Source organism: Dendropsophus ebraccatus, chromosome 6 (assembly GCF_027789765.1).
Source record: "Dendropsophus ebraccatus isolate aDenEbr1 chromosome 6, aDenEbr1.pat, whole genome shotgun sequence".
NCBI lineage: Eukaryota > Metazoa > Chordata > Amphibia > Anura > Hylidae > Dendropsophus > Dendropsophus ebraccatus.
The window spans coordinates 27,909,794-27,931,315 of NC_091459.1; the positions used below are offsets into that span (position 1 = coordinate 27,909,794).

General features: G+C 47.1%; 1 protein-coding gene across 1 annotated transcript in view; it reads left to right on the forward strand.

The window, feature by feature from the left end:
• Positions 1-8,677: 8,677 nt before the first annotated feature.
• Positions 8,678-21,522, forward strand: part of PM20D2 (peptidase M20 domain containing 2) — a 28,042-nt gene continuing 15,197 nt past the window's right edge. Inside the window, exons 1-2 of the mRNA XM_069973563.1 lie at positions 8,678-9,222; positions 14,885-15,033. Coding sequence (XP_069829664.1) covers positions 8,776-9,222; positions 14,885-15,033 — 596 coding nt within the window. The 5' untranslated portion in view covers positions 8,678-8,775. The remainder of the gene's footprint in view (positions 9,223-14,884; positions 15,034-21,522) is intronic.

Here is a 21,522-nt window from a genome sequence, read left to right on the forward strand (position 1 = left end):
GAAGTGCTTAATGGTGCGTTTACACGTAACGATTATCGTGCGAATTTGCGCGATAACGATCGAATGATAATTGTACATGTAAACGCAGCGAACAATCAAACGACGAACGAGAAATCATTCATTTTGATCTCACATGTTCTCAAATTGTGGTTCGTCGTTCGCAAAAAAATCGCAGATCGTTTCGTATAAACAGTCATTCGCCGATTTAACCAATAAGTGAGATAGGCTTAAGCGATCACAAAACGAATTTTCCGTACGATGTATCATTCCGTCTAAACGCCAATCATTATGAAAACAAAACCGTTACTTCGACATCGTTAATCGTGCGATCACGTCAATTATCGTTTCGTATAAACGCAGCATTACACTTCACATCCCTGGTGTCTAGTGAGTCGGATCTCCCCCCCGCGATGCGATCGCGGTCTTCTGCCCGTGCCGGGCCTCAGCGTCGCAATGACGCTTATCCCGGCTCGGCAATAGATTGCTGTGGCCTGCAGCAGGCCATAGCAATCTATGACCGATGTAATCGATCTTTGCTGTGTATATACACAGCATTGGTCTCTATGAGAGATCAGTGCTGTGTACATACAAGTCCCCCAGGGGGGCTTCTAGTCCAAATCACCCCCCTTTTCCCATTTTATAAATATAAATTAATAAATAAACATGTTTGCTATCGCCGCGTCCGTAATTGCCCAAACTTTTAATTAATCACATTCCTGATCACGCACGGTAAACGGCATCAGCGCAAAAAAAATTCCAAAGTGAAAAATTGCGCATTTTTGGTCGCATCAAATCCAGAAAAAATGTAATAAAATGCGATCAAAAAGTCGCATATGCGCAATCAAGGTAGCGATAGAAAGAACACATCATGGCACAAAAAATGACACCTGACACAGCCCCATAGACCAAAGGATAAAAGCGCTATAAGCCTGGGAATGGAGCGATTTTAAGGAACGTATATTTGTTAACAGTGGTTTGAATTTTTTACAGGTCATCAGATAGAAGAAAAGTTACACATGTTATAGATTGTTGTAATCGTAACGACTTGACGAACATGCATAACAAGTCAGTTTTACGATAGGGCGAACGGCATAAATGCAAAATTCCCCGAAATCAAAACAAATTCTTTCTTTTTTTTTTTTCAATTTGACAGCGCAAATGATTTATATACGGGTTCGCAGCATATTTTATGGAAAAATAATGCCTGTCATTGCAAAGTACAATTGGTTTCGCAAAAAATAAGTGCTCATATACGTCTCTAGGTGAAAAAATGCAAGCGCTATGGACTTTTAAACATAAAAAGCAAAAGCGCAAAAACGAAAATTGGCTTTGACCTTAAGGGGTTAATATTAAGGATGCTGTGTATGGTACTTGGTGCAGTAGGTTTCCTGGCCTAAAGGTTAGAGTGCCCAGGTTTCTGACTCTCTCATCTGCAAGCTATAAAAGAAAAACACTGTCAGAGATGCAACTATAGTTATGGTGGTTTGTGGAAAGTAGCCATAAAAAGTTGTCTGGGGCTCTGGTGTGTGGCTCAAGCTGAACTTTTGCACTAGGGTCGATGCACCCTTAGCTGTGGCCCTGTCTTTTTAATACTGTCTTTTAATTAATGTAAATACCAGTGCTTACATTTGGAAAGCAATATGACTTGTGCTTTCTTTTATGGATAGTCAATCCTTCTTGTTTACTTTCTAAGAATAAACCCTGTGTTCCTGAGATTCTTGGTATTAGAATTGCTGCTGATACACGATGTTGTGAAATACTAGACTAGATTACTCATACATACTTACTAAGAGTAAACAACCATATACTTTACAGGAGACAAGATGCTTTGGTATTGTGAAGGCCGGGGTACTGCTGCTGCTCATGGTACAAAAGGTTCAGCATAATACAGGAGTGGAAATGCACCAGACTTTAGGGGGAAATAATTTGTCCTTGTATCTATGTGCAGTATGCAGATCCTCATTGTATGATGCAGCCAATAAGAATCTCTGGCATTAGGCCCCAGCTGCATGGAAGATTTGAGTTTCGTAATGCTGCGTTTACACGAAACGATAATTGGCCCGATCGTACGATTAACGATGTCGGAGTAACGATTTTTTTTCATAACGATTAGACGGTACAGCGTTTAGACGGTACGATAAATCGTACGGAATAATCGCTTTGCGATCGCGCGCCCGCAGCCCGTCCCCCTGCTCGAAGCCCGGCCCCAAGGTCAACCGCAGCCCCCTGCGCCGCTCCGATCGCCCCCCCCTGCTGCCGCTCTGATCGCCGCCGCCACTACGATTGCCGCCGCTCCAATCGCCACTCCCCCGCCGCTGCTCTGATCGCCACCCACGCCTCCGCCGCTCCGGTCGCCCCCCCCCCTGCCGCCGCGACCATATGTTACCTGTTCCGCGTAGCAGGTCTTCGACATCCCCGGCTCCCCCCTTCAGTGCACTGATTGGCTGAAGAGATGAGCCGTGAATTTCAAATGGCTCCTCTTCAGCCAATCAGTGCTGCCTTGCATTGATTGGCTGAAAAAGGGAGCCGTTTGAAATTCCCGGCTCATCTCTTCAGCCAATCAGTGCACTGAAGAGGGGGGGGGGGGGCAGGGGGGTGAACAGTAACCCATACATCAATCTGTGACAATAACTGTCTAATCACAGTCCAGCTTTCAAATCAGAAACATTTCCCTTATGCTACGTTTACACGGCACGATAATTCGCCTGATCGTACGATTAATGATGTCGGAGTTTTTTTTTTTTCATAACGATCAGCGTTTAGACGGTACGATATATCGCACGGAAATTCGTTTTGCGATCGCTTAAGCCTATCGCACACATTGGTTAAATCGGCAAACGACTATTCACACGGAACGATCTGCGAATTTTTTGCGAACGATCAACGATGATTTGAGAACTTGTTAAAAGATCAAAATGAACGATTTCTCGCTCGTCGTTTGATCGTTCACACGTACGATTATCGTTCTAATTCGATTGTTATCGTGCGAATTTGCACGATAATCGTTCCGTGTAAACGCAGCATTAGGTTGATACATCTGGGCCATTGTGTCTAGAAGACTGCCCATGCATGTTTTTACGGCGGTCACTAGTCTAGCAGCCCTGCGTGGGTCTCCCATGCCAGGATTGTGTACCACACTGAGCAAAAGCGGCGGATCCCCACCTGCCTCAGTGTCTCACAGTGTCTCTATGGAAGGGCTTGCGTGCCTCTGCTCCCGCCGCTCTCCGCGCAAAGAATTGAACCAAACCAAAATGCTGTAAAAAGACAAATGAAATAAAGCTGGATTCACACCAACCTGCTGATTGTTACCTTTCAAAAATTGCATTATTTTGTTAATCCTGCCCCCCCCCCCCAAATTTTTTTTAAAAAAAAGAGCGATCAAAAAGTCATATATGCTAGAAAACTATACCATCAAAAATTAAATGTTTTTTTTTTTGCAGAAAAAAAATAGTTACATGTCTTGGATTGTGGCGGCATAATTTTTCTTTTCAATAAAATGTGTTTCTATTGTGCCAAACTAGTAAAAAAAAATATAAAATAAACTTGGTATCACTGTATGGCTAGGTTCACACAACGTCAAAAAATGGACGTTTTTATATTAAAGGGGTACTCTGGCGGGGGGGCATTTTTTTTCCTGGGACCAGGGAGGAGGTGGCTGAGGGAAACGACATTCACTCACCTCCCCGGTTCCAGGGGCGGGTCCCGCATAGCGGCGCTCCGATCCCCGGCCGCTTCTTGGTGTCTGACGCGGGCCCGAGACGATACATCTCAGGTCCGCTCAGCCAGTCAGTGACAGAGGCGGGATCTGAGCTGACTTGAAACAGATCCCGCCTCCGTCACTGACTGGCTGAGCGGACCTGAGACGTCACGTCTCGGGCCCGCATCAGACACCAAGAAGCGTCCGGGGACCGGAGCGCCGCGATGCGGCACCCGCCCCTGGAACCCGGGAGGTGAGTGGACGTTGTTTCCCTCAGCCACCTCCTCCCCGGTGTCAGGAAAAAAATGCCCCACCCCGCCAGACTACCCCTTTAAATAAAATGGCCGTTTTTGCCGCGATTTAACTGACTGCAATGGCAATGCATTGAAGTCAATGGGAGGATGGACGTCCAATGCACACAATGCATTGAAAAATGGACGTTTTTACCGCGTTTTTCAATGCATTGTGTGCATTGGACGTCCGTCCTCCCATTGACTTCAATGCATTGCCATTGCAGTCAGTTAAATCGCAGCAAAACTGACGTTTTATTTAATATAAAAACTGCAGTTTTTTGATGTTGTGTGAACCTAGCCTATCAGCAATATCTATTATACTGACCTAGAGAATTAAAGCTGAATGTTATTTTTATCAAATGGTTGAATAATGTACGTTTAGGCCATGTTCACACATGGTATAACACCGGCCGTTCTGTGACCTGCAGGACCGATCTTCGTTTCTGGTGAATTCAGATGCGGACACACCTGGAGCGTGCAGCTTCTGTCTCTGTGGCCGCTATTCAATGAATAGCAGGTGCAGAAAACTGACATGTCCGTTTTTCGTGCGTCCGGATGGAATTCCGTCCGGAGTGTATGCTATGTGTATACACTCTGGCCGGGATTCCATTCATTCAAATATAGAAAAATGTATAGTATGGTACCGTGTTAGCCAGAAAAATCCATATCGTGGTAAATACTTGAAAGCAAAGTATTTTAGGAGTGATACCTTTATTGGCCAACAAAAAACTGTTAGAGCTGTGAGCTTTCGGGATCCACAAGATCCCTTCGTCAGACAAGTTCACAAATGAATGACTTACAGAAACAGCACAACATTTTAGGGATGTTACAAGCCAGAAGGGAGAGACATCTCTGAATGGGGGGGGGGGGGGTATATTAGAAGTCCAAGATTGTTGGTCAGTCCAGTCTTATCTGTGGAGTGTGCCCATGTAGTGGGTCATAAATCCAGGTGCCAGGTTTAGTCCATGTGTTAATGACTGGAATGTTTTTATCAATTTGAATTCCCACACTTTCCTCTCTCTGTCACTCTGGAAGTGACCTTTGAGGACCATAACCCTTAAATCTGTTATTCTATGGTCCAGTCCAGAGAAATGTTGGCCTACAGGGGTGTTGAGACTTCTTTTTATTGTATGTCTATGTAAGTTCATTCTAGTGTGTAGTTTCTGTTTTGTTTCCCCAATGTAAATCCCTGTGGGGCATCGTGTACACTTTATCATGTAGACCACATTAGAGGATGTACATGAGAAAGCATTGGTGATTGTGTAGTGTCGCTGTGTGTTGGGGATGCGGATTGTGTTTGTTTGTAATATGTGGGGACATGTGCTGCATTTTCTGTTGTTGCAGGGGAAGGTGCCAGTCTCTGTTGTTGATGTCAGAGCGCTTTTTACAAGGAGGTTTCTTAAATTCGGGGGTTGTTTGAATGAAATAAGTGGTAATTCTGGGAAAATCTCTTTCAGTCTGTTGTCCCTCTGGAATATTGGTTGTAGTTCAGCAGCAATCTTTTTTAGGATCTTCATATGAGGGTTATAGGTGACCACCAATGGCACCCGGCTGTTCTCCTCCTTCTGCTTATATTCCAGGAGGCTTTGTCTTGGAATTCTTTTGGCTCTGTGGATCTGTTCATCAATGGTTATTGGATGGTAGCCTTGTTTTAGGAATGTCTCTCTTAAAGATGATAGGTGGTGTTCTCTATCTTTATCATCAGAACAAATCCTAATGTATCTGAGGGCTTGGCTATAGATGATGGACTTTTTTGTGTGGTTTGGATGAAAGCTGTTCCATTCTAAGTATGCTGGGTGGCCTGTAGGTTTCTTGTAGATTGATGTTTGTATGGTGTTGTTCTCTATAGATATAGTTGTGTCCAGGAAATGGATTTTGGATTTGGAGTAGCTGAGTGGGAGTTTGATGGTGGGATGGAAATTATTAAAGTTGCTGTGGAAGGTGAGCAGTTCCTCTTGCGATGCTGTCCAAATGATGAGTAAATCATCAATAAATTAAATGTATTCAGAAGGTTTATGAACCACAAAATGGCACCATTACATTGTACAACTTGTCCTACAAAAAACAAGCCCTCATATAGACTTGTTTATGGGGAAAAAGAAGTTTGTTGGAAAAACTAAAAGAAATCCAAATTTGTTGTGTTACAAAATGCTAAAATTGCTGAATGCTAAAAGGTGCAACACATTTATATCAAGTATGTGCACAGGGCCTAATGCTGTCGCCTCTTCCCTAGATCTGTGTTCGGCCATTCCTCAGTTATTTCTCCTGGAATTGTGTTACCATTTGGATGGCTCTGTGCTCAGTATGACAGCACTGACTGGCCAGTAGCCAAAGGCCGCAGGGTTCTAGGAAGAGATGCTTGAGCTCAGTATTTGGCTATATTCACACAACGTAAAAAAAAAACAGAAAAGGCTTCTGTTTTTTCTATTAAAAAAGATGTCCGTTATTGCTGCGATTTACCAATGCAATGCATTGAAGTCAATAGAATGACGGATATCTAATGCACACAGTGTGTAAAATGACGGACGTTGTCTGCCCGGACATCAAAATAATGATCATGTCAATTATTTTCGGACGTCTTTTGCAAACAGCGGACGTTATTTTTTGTAGTTCATTCACAGCTTTTCTTTTTTCACGGTCCTTTCTCTGTTTTTACTATTAAACGCAATAGACTAGAATAATGTACCAGCAGCTGTTTTTGCACTGACAGACGGACAATCCTCAAAATAACGGACGTCATTTTGGACTCAAAATAACAGACGTTATTTAGAACATTATAAACGGACAAGAAAAAACATTGTGGGAACACAGCCTTTGGCAATGTTCACACAACGTCAAAAAATTTAAAAAGGCGGCCGGTTTTCAAATAAAAAAAAAAACGTCCATTTTTACTGAGATTTAACTGACAGCAGTGGCAATGCATTGAAGTCAATAGGAAGACAGACGTCCAATGCACACAGTGTATTGAATAACAGACGTTTTTGCCGCGGGTGTCAAAATGAACATGATCATTATTTTCGGACGTCTTTTGCAAACAGCGGACGTTTTTTTTAGCTCCTCACACACAGTTTTTCTTTTGTCACCGTTCTTTCTCCGTTTTTACTATTAAATTCAATGGACTTTTTGATTAAGCCGCATCCAAAGGCCAATTACTAACCCCAAACTAGAATAATGTATAAACACCAGTCATTGCACTAAGGGGAGGCCAAGCTGCAAAATAACGTCCGTTATCTTAGCGGACATAATTTCAAACGGAGCTGAAAAGACGTGTGAACATAGCCGAATGACGGACGTCTAATGCACACAGTGTATAAAATGACGGACGTTGTCTGCCCGGACGTCAAAATAATGAAAATGTCAATTATTTTTGGACGTCTTTTGCAAACAGCGGACGTTTTTTTTTTGCTGTTTTCTCACAGTTTTTCTTTTTTCACCGTCCGTTCTCTGTTTTTACTATTAAACTCAATGGACTAGAATAATGTACCAGAAGCTGTTATTGGACTGACAGACGGCCAATCCTCAAAATAACGGACGTCATTTAAATAAATTATAAACGGACAAGAAAAAATGTTGTGGGAACAAAGCCTTTCAGTGTGAATTCATGGATGTACTGTAGTCTGGCTAGGTTCACACAACGTTTTTTTCAGCTTAGTTTAAGGCTAGGTTCACACTGCGTTTTTGCAATCCGTTTTTTTTCCCATCCGTTTTTGCAAACAGCTCCGTTTTTTTGACGGACAATAAAGTAGTGTCGGCTACGTTTTTGTATAAAAAAATCAAACTGGGACAGCACTGGAAAAAATGGAAAAAAATAATATTTCGATGGAGTGCACGTCTCACCGCACAGGACCCTTCCGTTTGGCTTCAATCCAATAGTAAACGTAGGAGACAGCACTTCTTGTGAAAAAACGTGATTTTTTTATTCACATCAGACGTGACGTTTCGGCTGGTACTTCAGCCTTTCTCAAGCCTTTCCCACGCTTGAGAAAGGCTGAAGTACCAGCCGAAACGTCGCGTCTGATGTGAATAAAAAAATCACGTTTTTTCACAAGAAGTGCTGTCTCCTACGTATTGGCTACGTTTTTGTGTCCGTCAAAAAAAAAAAAACGGATTGTTTTTTTACAATGGAAGTCAATGGAAAAACGGATGCACACAAATGCATCCGTTTTTTGCAAAAAAATAAAAAAAAACCGGGTGAAAAAAAACGGATTGCAAAAACGCAGTGTGAACCTAGCCTAAAATGACGTCCGAAAATAATGATCTTGTTCATTATTTTGACATCCGCGGGTAAAACGTCCGTATTTTAAATATCAAAATCGGCCGCCTTTTCTCAATTTTTAACTTTGTGTGAACACAGCCTCTCTGTGTGATGTATATACACTCATTCATTAGTTTAGTACTTTGTAGATGCACCTGCTACAACTGCACAATAAATAAATAAAATGCCATGTAATAGCCTGGAGGCAGCCCATATATATATGTATATGTATATATATATATATATATATATATATATATATATATATATATATATATAGCAGTTACGACACCTCTATTCCCAGAATGGTCCCTGGAGGATGACAGATAAACAGGCCCCCAGGTGACTCTGGGAAATGTAGTCCCTGGGATGGACATGTCAGGGACAGTAATGTCGGGATTGACTACAGTTCCCAGCAGGGTGCAGCAGTGCGGAGAGCCTCCATGCCCTGGCACTGTGCCAGCTCCCAGGTTGGCTGTAGCTGTAGATAAGTGTGTGCGCCCCCGGCTGTACAGTATAACATATGTGAGATGGGGCCGGAGAGGGAGAAGAGCACGTCAGAGAGGGAGAAGAGCGCGCCGGACACTGACATGTCCCCTGTACAGCAGTGCAAGCAGCGGGCGGGCGAGGTGATAGAGCGGGAGTCGGGGCAGCTGCACGCCCTCAGCCAGGGCATATGGCAGACCCCCGAGCTGGCCTATCAGGAGCGCACGGCTCACCGCCTCCTCAGCAGCTTCTTCTCCAGCCGGGCATGGGACGTGCACACACACTTCCATCTGGACACGGCGTTCAGGGCGAGCTGGAGCTCCGAGCCTGCCGACTGTCCTCGCCTGCATGTCGGCTTCCTGTGCGAGTACGATGCCCTGCCCGGGATCGGGCACGCCTGCGGGCACAACCTGATCGCTGAGGTCGGGGCAGCGGCTGCGCTGGGACTGCGAGGAGCCCTGGAGGGTGTGCGACCACCGCGGCAGGTCCAGGTACGGGGGGCTCGCTGCTTACCATTGCCTTGTGTATCCCTTAGAATTAAATTTGCCTTTAATTTAGTCAGTTCAATCTGTCAGTTTAATTTTACATTTGTCATGACCGGTTTACGGCCGTTTTAGCACAAAAACACAGTACAAGTTCTCCCTTTATATTTTCCCTACCATATGAATCCACTTCTGGCTTTGGCACAAAAACTGCAGTGGCAGCTTTAGGCTATGTTCACGCAATGTACATTTTCAAAAAATCACGGCCGTTGTATAACGGCCATGATTATTACAAAAATATACGTGCCTTTGCTGCCTATGGGATCCCGGCCGGAGCGTATACACATCATAAACTAGCGGCGCCGCAAACAACTGACATGTCAGTTTTCTGCGGCTGCTATTCAGTGAATAGCAGCCGCAGAAAACCCTGTCAGTGTGCACTGTGGAGCGAGCGGCTGTGGCCGCAAGCTCTATAGTGTGCTGTGGGGAGTTCTGATGCGGGCGCGCACAGATGCGGATCTTTTCAGAGACCGGCCGGGTCACGGAACAGCCGGTCTAATACAGCGTCTGCACATGGCCTTAGGCTTTGTTCACAGAGCGTGAAAATAAGGGCAAAATACGTCCGTATTTGGATAAATATGGCCTGAAATAGAGAACATGATCATAATTTCAGGCAGTATTTATCCAAATACTGCCGTATTTTGCCCCAAATACTGGTGTATTTTGATGTTGTGTGAACATAGCCTTAAAAAAGGGCCTCATTCACACTATGGGGGAGATTTATCAAACTGGTGTAAAGTAGAATTGTCTTAGTTGCCCCTAGCAACCAATCAGATTCCACTTTTCATTCCTCACAGACTCTTTGAAAAATGAAAGGTGGAATCTGATTGGTTGCTAGGGGCAACTGAGCCAGTTTCACTTTACACCAGTTTGATAAATCTCCCCCTTTTTATTTTTTGATTAAACATTGTTGCAGGAATCACATTAACTTCTATGGAATCCTGGCCGGAGTGTATACACACTGTACACATGTCTATTTTGTGTGGCCGCTATTCATTGAACAATGGCTGCATTAAATAGACTGTGCAGACAATGTAAAGTGCGGCTCCGGCCGTACTTTACATTGTCTGCTATGGCTAATTGGAGTGCAGGGACACCGTAATGTGCCCGGATTCCAATTAAAAAGAAGTGATGCTCGCCTGACCGATATTTCAGTACCAGCCGGGTTAAACATTTCAGACAGCGGACGTTCTGTGACATGGCCGTGTCACAGAACGGCCGCTGCTTGGACATGTGTGAACATGGCCAAAAACTGCATTTTGCCCAAAACACAAAAATGCCAGAAAATATGCTTTAAAAAAATGTTGTTAAGTTTAGAGACAACTGTGTGCAAAAGCTAGCGAGTACTGGTTCAAAGTACTGCGCAAAGTACCCTGTGGCAGATTGATATCCGTCATGCTGTCAGTTCAAGCTCACAGCAAAACAGCCATAAATTACAAGGAGGCTGCAGGCAGTCTTACCCGCATGTATACGGATATGTCATAGAGGGTATCAAGTAACAGAAAGATGGGCCATATAAAATCACTTTATTGTGCAACTTTGTGCATTGCTGCCCCCTCCTCTCATACCAGCACCACCAGAGGGGACATGAGAACTTTCTAAGGCTGCGTTTACACGGAACGATTATCGTGCGAATTCGCGCAATAACGATCGAATTCGAACGATAATCGTACGTGTAAACGCAGCGAACGATCAAACGAAGAACGAGAAATCGTTCATTTTGATCTTACAACATGTTCTAAAATCGTCGTTCGCAAAAAATTCGCAGATCGTTCTTTCTAAACAGTCGTTCGCCGATTTAACCAATGTGTGAGATAGGCTTAAGCGATCGCAAAACGAATTTCTGTACGATGTATCGTACCGTCTAAACGCTGATTGTTATGAAAAAAAAACGTTACTCCGACATGGTTAATCGTACGGTCGGGCCAATTATCGTTTCGTGTAAACGCAGCATTAGGGACATTAATGAAAGCTGCACCACTGACGTATGCCAGGGAGAAGACACAGATTCACAGCTTCTCTCTGCCATATCCCTAGATGGGGGGGGCATGATTTACCATGATTTACATCTGCTCGCAGAGGTAAATCAGGGCAGAAGTCTACACCTGCTCAGGGGCAGGTGTAGATTTCTGCACCCGCCGTGGTGCAGGTGCAGGTCAGGCCAGCGTGCGTAGTGAATCCGGCGGGGTAATTGGAGGTGGGGTAATCTACGTCCCCCGTTGTTACCAATTGATCAGGTTGCGCAGCAGTTGCATTGCAGATTGTAATGCTGCGTTTACACGAAGCGATAATTCGCCCAATCGATTATTTAACGATTTTGAAGCAACGATTTGTTTTTAATAACGATCAGCGTTTAGACAAATAAATCGTTAGAAAATTCGTAAGAAAAATCGTTATTGCGATCGTTTTTAAGATCGCTTAAGCCCATCTTTCACATAAGGTGAATCTTTGAAAGACTGTTTACACGAAGCGACCTGCGAATTTTTAGCGGGCGACGAACGACGATTTGAGAACACGTTGAAAGATCGCAATGAACGATTTCTCGCTCGTCGCTTGATCGTTTGCTGCATTTACACGGAATTATCGCTCAAATGCGATCGTTATTGCGAAAATTCGAACGATAATCGCTCCGTGTAAACGCAGCATAACTGCATTACGTCCGGCTTCATTAGTCATTATGTCAGCGCAACTACAACCTGATGATGTGTTTTCATCTATAGCCAGAGAAAGGCTATAGCTTCTTTACAACAAGGCTTCTACCGAGATCTACGAAGGTCCTAAGAACGTTGGAAAAAAAAACACAAGTAGACTTTTTTTTTTTTTTTTGCTAAACCAGATTTAGCAGCTGCCAAATGACTATGCACTGTATTTATCTCTGTGCAATGTGTCTCCCTAGCTGCGCCCCACCACCAACAAGGGGCCTCTCACTAGTGAGGCCCTCTTCTCTCTAAACTGACATAAGTCACAGTACCATGTCAGATTTTATTCTCTTTGCCCTTGGGTCAAGTTACCCGAGCTTCTCACCAATTTATACCAATAAGACGAGAAGGGGAAATAAAAAAATGATTAAAGGGGTAGTGCGGCGGTAAAGAATTATTCACAGAATAACACACATTACAAAGTTATACAACTTTGTAATGTATGTTATGTCTGTGAATGGCCCCCTTCCCCGTGTCCCACCACCCCCACCCGTGTACCCGGAAGTGTGGTGCGATATACTCACCTGTCACATGCTGACACCCGTCTCCGATCTTCAGTCAGTGACGTCTTCTTCGGCCGGCCGGCGAACAGCTCCGTCTGTTCCGATGCCGGCCGCCCTCTGCAGCGTCATCGGATGCTCAGCCGCGATTGGCTGAGCATAACTGTGCTCAGCCAATCGCGGCTGAGCACAGTTGTGACGCGGCGGAGGGGGGACGGGCGGCAGGGATTCGGCCGTCCGTCTGAAGATGACGTTTGGCACAAAATGACGGACGGCCCTCGACACGAATCAGGTAATGTATAATGCACCACACACTTCCGGGTACACGGGTGGGGGTGGTGGGACACGGGGAAGGGGGCGATTCACAGACATAACATACATACATTGTAATGTGTGTTATTCTGTGAATAATTTTTTAGCGCCACACTACCCTTTTAAAGGAGTTGTCTGTATACTTATTTTTATAGTAAAAAAGCTTAGGGTGGGAGGTAGCTTGGTAATTCCTGCTCTCTGTCCCCAGCCAATCACTGGCTGAGGCGGGTCACCTCTACAGCCAGAGATTGGCCAATTAGCAAGGAGTGCAGGACCAGAATGGCACCAACATATATGTGCACCTGGCCACGATTAACTATAAAAAATATAATTCATACAATTCTTTTCCTTAAACATACATAGCTGTGATTCCACTGACATGATGAGGAGATATCCATGTGCTCCACTATTATAAAATAAAGGGGATAAATCCCAGGTGGTGCACTGTTTGGTCCTCCCATTGATGACGTGCCTTATTCTGTTTATGTGAGGAGCATCGTCAATGGGAGGATTTTGTATCGTAGAGGAGACGGCACTTCTGTGGTGGTGGTACTCATGGCGGGATGGTGTCCCAGACGTAGTAGATAAGAAAATCCTGGCACTCACCTATTGAAGTTATGCTTGTTTATGTGCAAAACATAAAAAAGTACAGTAGGATGTGTTTCGGCATGTAGCCTTCATCAGCTCCGAAGCTGATGAAGGCTATATGTCAAAAAGCATCCTCCTGTACTTTATTATGTTTTGCACATAAATAAACAAGCTTAGCTTCAATTGGTGAGTGGCAGGATTTTTTTATCTACTCATCAATGGGAGGAGATAGAGCTGCAATGGAGGCACTAAGCCCGCCTCCAGTGCACCAAACATGCATATCTACATATAATAAAAACCAGCCATAGCTACAGAATAGGGAGGTCCATCTCCAGATAAACGGCACTTCTGGAGTCAGCAGGGAAGGAAGGAAGGAAGCAACTTTTTTTTTTTTTTTAGTTTCCCACCTCCTATTCAGACTTGCCAGAAAATTGGTGAGTATGAAATTATTTTTACCAGTATATGTGCAGGTACATTCCCTTTAAGAAAACACTAGTTTTGCCCAATAGATGTTTTCTAATAACGTTTTTTACCATATCTTCGTTGCATTAAGTGAAAACAGTAGATGCAGGGAAAACGTGTTTTGCTATGTAAGCATCTTGGCGGAGACCGGGCCAAGACTAGTCACGACTCTTTCCCTGCGATTGTGCTATGTGGGGGTGATTGACAGACAAAGAAGCAACTTCACATGCTGCCAGGACAAAGACGCCTCTTTGCCTGTTTCCTCCTCGGAGCATGGTGACATGCAGGGAGCCGTTACTAGTCACAGCCCGGTCTTTGGCTAAATGCCTGCATATTGGGGATTTGTATACCCCACACTGGAATAAAATACGTTTTCCTGCATCTGCCTTTCTCACATAATGCAAAGAAGATATGGTAGGAAACGTTACTACAACATCTACTGAGCACAGCTAGTGGTTTATGAAGCGCTATCCTGGCAACTGGTTCCTCTTAAAGGGTTTGTTCAGTGATTTGCCTTTTTAATATAATGTTGCTGGTGCATAATGAACAATAAACAACAAATGCTTACCTCTCGTCGCTCCCTCAATGTCCTCTTCTGGTGTCGCCTGGTGTTCCCCACTGACCGCAAAGCCTCCACTTCCAAGACAAGCTTGACAGCCTGCTCAGCCAATCACTGGCCGCGGGGCTGCCCCATCTAAGTCAGTGATTGGCTGAGCAGGTGGTCACTCCTGTGACCAGTTCATCTTGGAAGTGGAGGCTCCGCAGTCAGTGTGGCACACAGGCGACACAGAGGGAGCCCAGAGAGGTAAGGATAGGATGTTTGTTGTTTTATATGCACCAGCAGCAACTTGACAACCTGAACAAACCCTTTAAATGGTTTCATTCATTTTTCAAAAACCACAACAAAAACCTGACCAGTAACACAAATTCCATGTTCTCCTTCCTGAAGAATTTAGTCACGTGGTTACTTTCTTTTTTATATTTATTATCTCTTTTATAACTATTACCAATTTGGATTTGAAAATGACATTTTTTTTTTGTCATTTCTAGATCACAGTTTTAGGAACACCGGCAGAAGAAGAGGGTGGAGGCAAAGTTGATCTTATCAAGGCTGGAGCTTTTGAAGATATGGATGTTGTGTTTATGGCCCATCCTGCCCAAGATGATGTAGCTTATCTTCCAGATGTTGCCGTACATGAGTGAGTAACACAGTAGTGAGTGATAACATAATACTTACAGTGTTACTATGGTAAGAAACATTACAACATTTTTCGCTTTAAAGCCCTTTGGTTGCACTGGATTTCTAGGGCTGGGTTCACATGTAGTATTATGGTCAGTATTTTAGACAAAACCAGGAGTGGATCCAAAACACAGTCAAAGGTGCAAATCTTTCTTTTATAGTGTTGGATCCACTCCTGGATATGGGTAAATATAATAGCCTTAAAGGACAAGTGCCATGCAAAACTTTTTCCCAGTAATTGAAGCACATTACAAAGTTATATAACTGTGTAATATGCTTCAATCACCTATCTGCCTCCCTTCCCTGTCTTTCCCCCCCTCCACCCTGCAGCAGAAAGTGTAAGAAACTCACAGATACCTAATTACTGTCGTCACCAAGCTCTTCTCTCGGCCTCTTCTTGTGACGATGAGTCATCAGCAGGAGGGCTGCTCTAGCTCCTGTTATACCAGCCTCCCCCTCCCCTGCCTTGTCAGGTGACTCAGCTTGCTCAGCTCCGATTGGCTGAACAACTGCAAGCCATCTGAGTCCATGTCACTTGCTTATCTTCCCTAGTGACATGACTCCTTCACTCACTGAGTCCACTCGGCAGCAGGAGAAAGTATGAGGGGAGGGGGCTGCCTAGGGTGCTGGGAGTCAGTCGGAGAGAAGATAAGCAAGTGACATAGACTCAGATGGCTTGCAGTTGTTCAGCCAATCGGAGCTGAGCAAGCTGAGTCACCTGACAAGGCAGGGGAGGGGGAGGCTGGTGTAACAGGAGCTAGAGCAGCCCTCCTGCTGATGACTCATCGTCACAAGAAGAAGCCGAGAGAAGAGCTTGGTGACGACAGTAATTAGGTATCTGTGAGTTTCTTACACTTCCTGGTGGGGGGGGGGGGGTGGAGGGGGGAAAAGACAGGGAAGGGAGGCAGATAGGTGATTGAAGCATATTACAGAGTTATATAACTTTGTAATGTGCTTCAATTACTGAGAAAAAGTTTTTCATGGCACTTGTCCTTTAATAAGGACCAAGATACTAAAAACTAAACTGACATTTTTTTATGTTCACATTTGTATCTACTTATCGGAAACCCCTAACAACAGCTGTTAAATATTACTCTATACTTAACTTATAATGTCTGTTTTAGGGGCTCCTGGTACATAGAAAAAAACACGGTGTTCACAGATTGTTTTACTGCAGGACCATCATAGTTTTGTGCCCCAACATTTTGGAGACAGTTTCAGAAAATCGGATCGGATCAGAATACAACTAAGAGGCCATTCTAGGCCCCATGTACACATCAGGAAAATTTATCCTGATTTCCTGATAATAAGTTATTTTTCTGAAGGGTACCTGTTCCATAAAATATAGAACAGGCAGGGCCGCCGATAGGGCAGTACAACCGGTACTGCCGTATGGGGCCCGGACGCTAAGAGACATGGAGGGGGGCCCGGCGGCCGCCGCCCCCCCCGACCGCTACGCTAGGGGGGCCCGCACGGCCCCCCTTGCCACCTGGGGGGAGGGGTTGTGCCGCTTCGGTCAGGTGAGCTTCCGGCACACGCTGCCTCTATCACTGGCCGGAAGCTCACAGCTGCAGCCCTGCGATCCTTCTCTCCTGCTCGGCAGCGGCGCACGTGACGTCATCGCGCCGAGCAGGAGAGAAGTTCCTGGACCGCGGGGCTGCAGCTATGAGCTTCCGGCCAGTGATAGAGGCAGCGTGTGCCGGAAGCTCACCGGACCAAAGCTGCATGGGAAGGGGGGACCTGCCAAGCCTGCCTCACCTGCCTCTGCTCCCCCGGCCGCTCCCTCTTCCCCCAGCCTCTCCTCCTGTACCCCCCCCTCCAGCCTCTCCTCCTGCACCCCCCTTCCAGCCTCTCCTCCTGCACCCCCCTTCCAGCCTCTCCTCCTGTACCCCCCCTCCAGCCTCTCCTCCCGTACCCCCTCCAGCCTCTCCTCCTGTACCCCCCCTCCAGCTTCTCCTCCTGTACCCCCTCCAGCCTCTCCTCCTGCACCCCCCAGCCTCTCCTCCTGCACCCCCAGCCTCTCCTCCTGCAACCCCCAGCCTCTCCTCCTGCACCCCCCAGCCTCTCCCCCAGCCTCTCCTCCTGCACCCCCCAGCCTCTCCTCCTGCAACCCCCAGCCTCTCCTCCTGCACCCCCCAGCCTCTCCCCCAGCCTCTCCTCCTGCACCCCCCAGCCTCTCCTCCTGCACCCCCAGCCTCTCCTCCTGCACCCCACAGCCTCTCCCCCAGCCTCTTCTCCTGCACCCCCCAGCCTCTCCTCCTGCACCCCACAGCCTCACCCAGCCTCTTCTCCTGCACCCCTCAGCCTCTCCTCCTGCACCCCAGAGCCTCTCCCACAGCCTCTTCTCCTGCACCCCCCAGCCTCTCCCCCAGCCTCTTCTCCTGCACCCCCAGCCTCTCCTCCAGCCTCTCCTCCTGCACCCCACAGCCTCTCCTCCTGCACCCCCAGCCTCTCCTCCAGCCTCTCCTCCTGCACCCCACAGCCTCTCCTCCTGCACCCCACAGCCTCTCCTCCTGCACCCCAAAGCCTCTCCTCCTGCACCCCACAACCTCTCCCCCTAGCCTACCCTCCTGCACCCCCAGCCTCTCCCCCAGCCTTTCCGTCAGCACCCCCCCAGCCTCTCTAACAGCACCCCCCAGCCTCTCTGTCAGCACCCCCCCAGCCTCTCTGTCAGCACCCCCAGCCTCTCCTCCTGCACCCCCTAGCCTCTCCACCAGCACCCCCAGCTGCTCTCCCTGCCCCTCAGCTGCTCCTCCTGCCCCCCATCTTCTCCCCCTGCCCCATCTGCTCCTCCGCCTGTCCCCCACATTGCTCCCTCTGCCCCCCCAGCTGCTCCCCCTGCCCCTTTCACCCCAGCTGCTCCCCCTGCCCCCATCTACTACCCCTGCCCCTCTCACCCCAGCTGCTCCCCCTGCCCCCCATCTGCTCCTCCTCCTGCCCCCATCTACTCCCCCTGCCCCCAGCTGCTCCCTCTGCCTCCCCAGATTCTCCCCCTGCCACCCCTAGCTGCTCCCCCTCCCCATCACCCCAGCTGCTCTCCTTCCCCCTGTCACCCCAGCTTCTCCCCTTCACCCCAGCGGCTTCCCCTGCCACCCCCAGCTGCCTCCCTTCCCCAGTCACCCCCAGCTGCCTGCTTGCAGACTAGTTGTGGTCGGAGAAGTCTTCTTGATTGCTGCGCCAGATGGAGAAGAAAGCAAGAAGCGACGGCAATCGGAGAAGACGTCACCTGTGAGTCATTAGTAACTGCACTGTAATCACTTCTATAGTGTGCAGAGCCTGTGTACCATTGGGGTCTAAATGGGTCAGTGTATTGTTTGCGGTAGTGTACTGACACAGCCCCGCGGTCACTACAGTACACTAGCGCAAACTTTTAAACTAGGACCCAACTACAACAGCCGCAGGCACTACAACTCCCAGCATATGCTGAGGGCTGCAGACTGTCAGTAAATGCTGGGAGTTGTAGTGCCTGCAGCTGTTGTAGTTGGGTCCTAGGTGCATTATACACTGGATGCTTTGTAGCATATAAGAATACATAGATCTGTGGGGGCTCAGTGCAGGGACGTGACCCCAGAACATCACTAATAGGGATAGGGGGAGATGTTTTGTTCTATTCCCTATTAGTGATGTTCTGGGGTCACTTCCCTGCACTGAGCCCCCACAGATCTTTGTATTCTTATATGCCACAAAGCATCCAGTGTATAGGACCCAACTACAACAGCTGCAGGCACTACAACTCCCAGCATGTACTGACAGTCTGCAGCCCTCAGAGTATGCTGAAAGTTGTAGTACAGTGTAGACAGATGTATTGCTGGACCTTCAGGGCTGATGTCACCCACAGATTGCAGCCACCAGGAGCCTCTGCACACAGTGATTTATTACAGGGTTGTCCTCTCAGAGACTACAACTCCCAGCATACCCTGAGAGCTGTATAAATGTAGGGATTTGTCACAAATACAGATGAATTCAGGAAAAGAGCGGGTCAGCATGTCGTGTCTCACTGGTTCTATATTGGTGGGCCCCAGGTCCCCCAGTCCGACACTGGACAGAAGCGGCCTCCAAACTAAGACGTCCCCGGCCTCCTTCCTTCCTCCATCACATTTGTTTGATGAGAACAGCGGGCATCAAGCAGAGCGACACCCAAGTGCCAGGGTATATACCATGCATGTACAGTAATGGAGGGGGGGGCGCCTCAGCGTGCAAAGTGCCTAGGGCAGCATAAACTCTAAATACAGGCCTGGCTGCCGGCACTTCATACCAGCAGCCTATGGGAGGCCGGGACGTGACCTCTCCGGCAGGCGTGATCATGTGACGTCATCACGCCTGCCGGAAGTCCCGTCCCTGCGGCTCGCAAGATGGAGCCCGAAGAGGAGGAAGAGCTGCTGCCTGCACAGCGCGGATTAGGTGAGTAGGATGTTTGTTTTTTTAGGGGCACCTCTGGGGGCATTATTAGTTCATGGGGGGCACCTCTGGGGGCATTATTAGTGTATGGGGGCACCTCTGGGGGCATTATTAGTATATGGGGGCACCTCTGGGGGCATTATTAGCATATGGGGGCACCTCTGGGGGCATTATTAGTTCATGGGGGGCACCTCTGGGGGCATTATTAGTATATGGGGGCACCTCTGGGGGCATTATTAGTTCATGGGGGCACCTCTGGGGGCATTATTAGTATATGGGGGCACCTCTGGGGGCATTATTAGTATATGAGGGCACCTCTGGGGGCATTATTAGTATATGGGGGCACCTCTGGGGGCATTATTAGTGTATGGGGGCACCTCTGGGGGCATTATTAGTGTATGGGGGCACCTCTGGGGGCATTATTAGTGTATGGGGGCACCTCTGGGGGCATTATTAGTGTATGGGGGCACCTCTGGGGGCATTATTAGTGTATGGGGGCACCTCTGGGGGCATTATTAGTGTATGGGGGCACCTCTGGGGGCATTATTAGTATATGGGGGCACCTCTGGGGGCATTATTAGTTCATGGGGGCACCTCCGGGGGCATTATTAGTATATGGGGGCACCTCCGGGGGCATTTTTAGTATATGGGGGCACCTCTGGGGGCATTATTAGTTCTTGGGGGCACCTCTGGGGGCATTATTAGTATATGGGGGCACCTCTGGGGGCATTATTAGTATGTGGGGGCACCTCTGGGGGCATTATTAGTTCATCGGGGGCACCTCTGGGGGCATTATTAGTATATGGGGGCACCTCTGGGGGCATTATTAGTATATGGGGGCACCTCTGGGGGCATTATTAGTATATGGGGGCACCTCTGGGGGCATTATTAGCTCATGGGGGCACCTCTGGGGGCATTATTATCTCATTGAGGGCACCTCTGGGGGCATTATTAGTGTATGGGGGCACCTCTGGGGGCATTATTAGTATATGGGGGCACCTCTGGGGGCATTATTAGTGTATGGGGGCACCTATGGGGGCATTATTATTGGTGAACATATACAAATCAAACAGCCCCCCAGACCCTCGAAATTCAATAACCCCAAACGGGGCATTGCCTAGTACTCAACAGCATTCTGAATACAGGGGAACCCCTACCCCACTCTTGTATAAGTTTTAGTCTCCATCATAATGAGCCCCGCTGGGCTTGTAGACACGCTATAAATTGTACGTTGCAAGGGTGAATATAACGCACTGCATACAGAGCACAAGAGGCAGCTATACAAGTAAGTGTCTGTATGGTGACATTTAAATTGCACCTTGTTCACATTTAGTTTCTACAATTTTATAACTGTATAACAGAGGTTACATTTTAAGCCACTGGGGAAAATGGGGTATATGAGCCAGTTCTCTAGAATTGATCGGAACCAAATTATACCTCCCAGCAAGGCGTGGGTCGAACACACAATTTTTTTTTTATTAATGTGGGGGGCCCAGACACTTTGGTTGTATGGGGCCCCGAAATTCCTGATGGCGGCCCTGAGAACAGGTCCTATTTTCCAGCTCAGATGCCGCATAGAAGATAATGGGAGCGTCCAGAATTTCTTATCAGCCTGGGCCAGCATCAGCACCCAGTCAAGTTCCCCCAGGTGCTGTACCTGACCCTTTAACTGTATGTGTTCCTAATAGGGAGCACATACAGTTAAATGTGCCGCTGTTTTTGACATGGTGAGGAACCCTTGGCTCCCTGCCCTGTCAATCCCTCTTGTAGCCATAGGCAGTATTATACCTCCGGCCACATAAAGCCGATGTTTCCCCCGCAGTGTTGCGGCACAAAAGTGACACAGAGCAGAAGGAAGACGCCAGAGGAGAGACGCAGAGGTTAGTATGGCTTTCTTTTTTTTTATCTTCAGTTTTTACAGTCAGAAAATACTGATGGTTTCCAGAAGCCTTCTAAAAGACTTCCTGATGTTTTTTTTTTTTTGTTGTTTTTTTTGTTTTTCAGTATTTCCTAACACTAAAAGGCGACACAAAAATGTGCATAGGGCCTC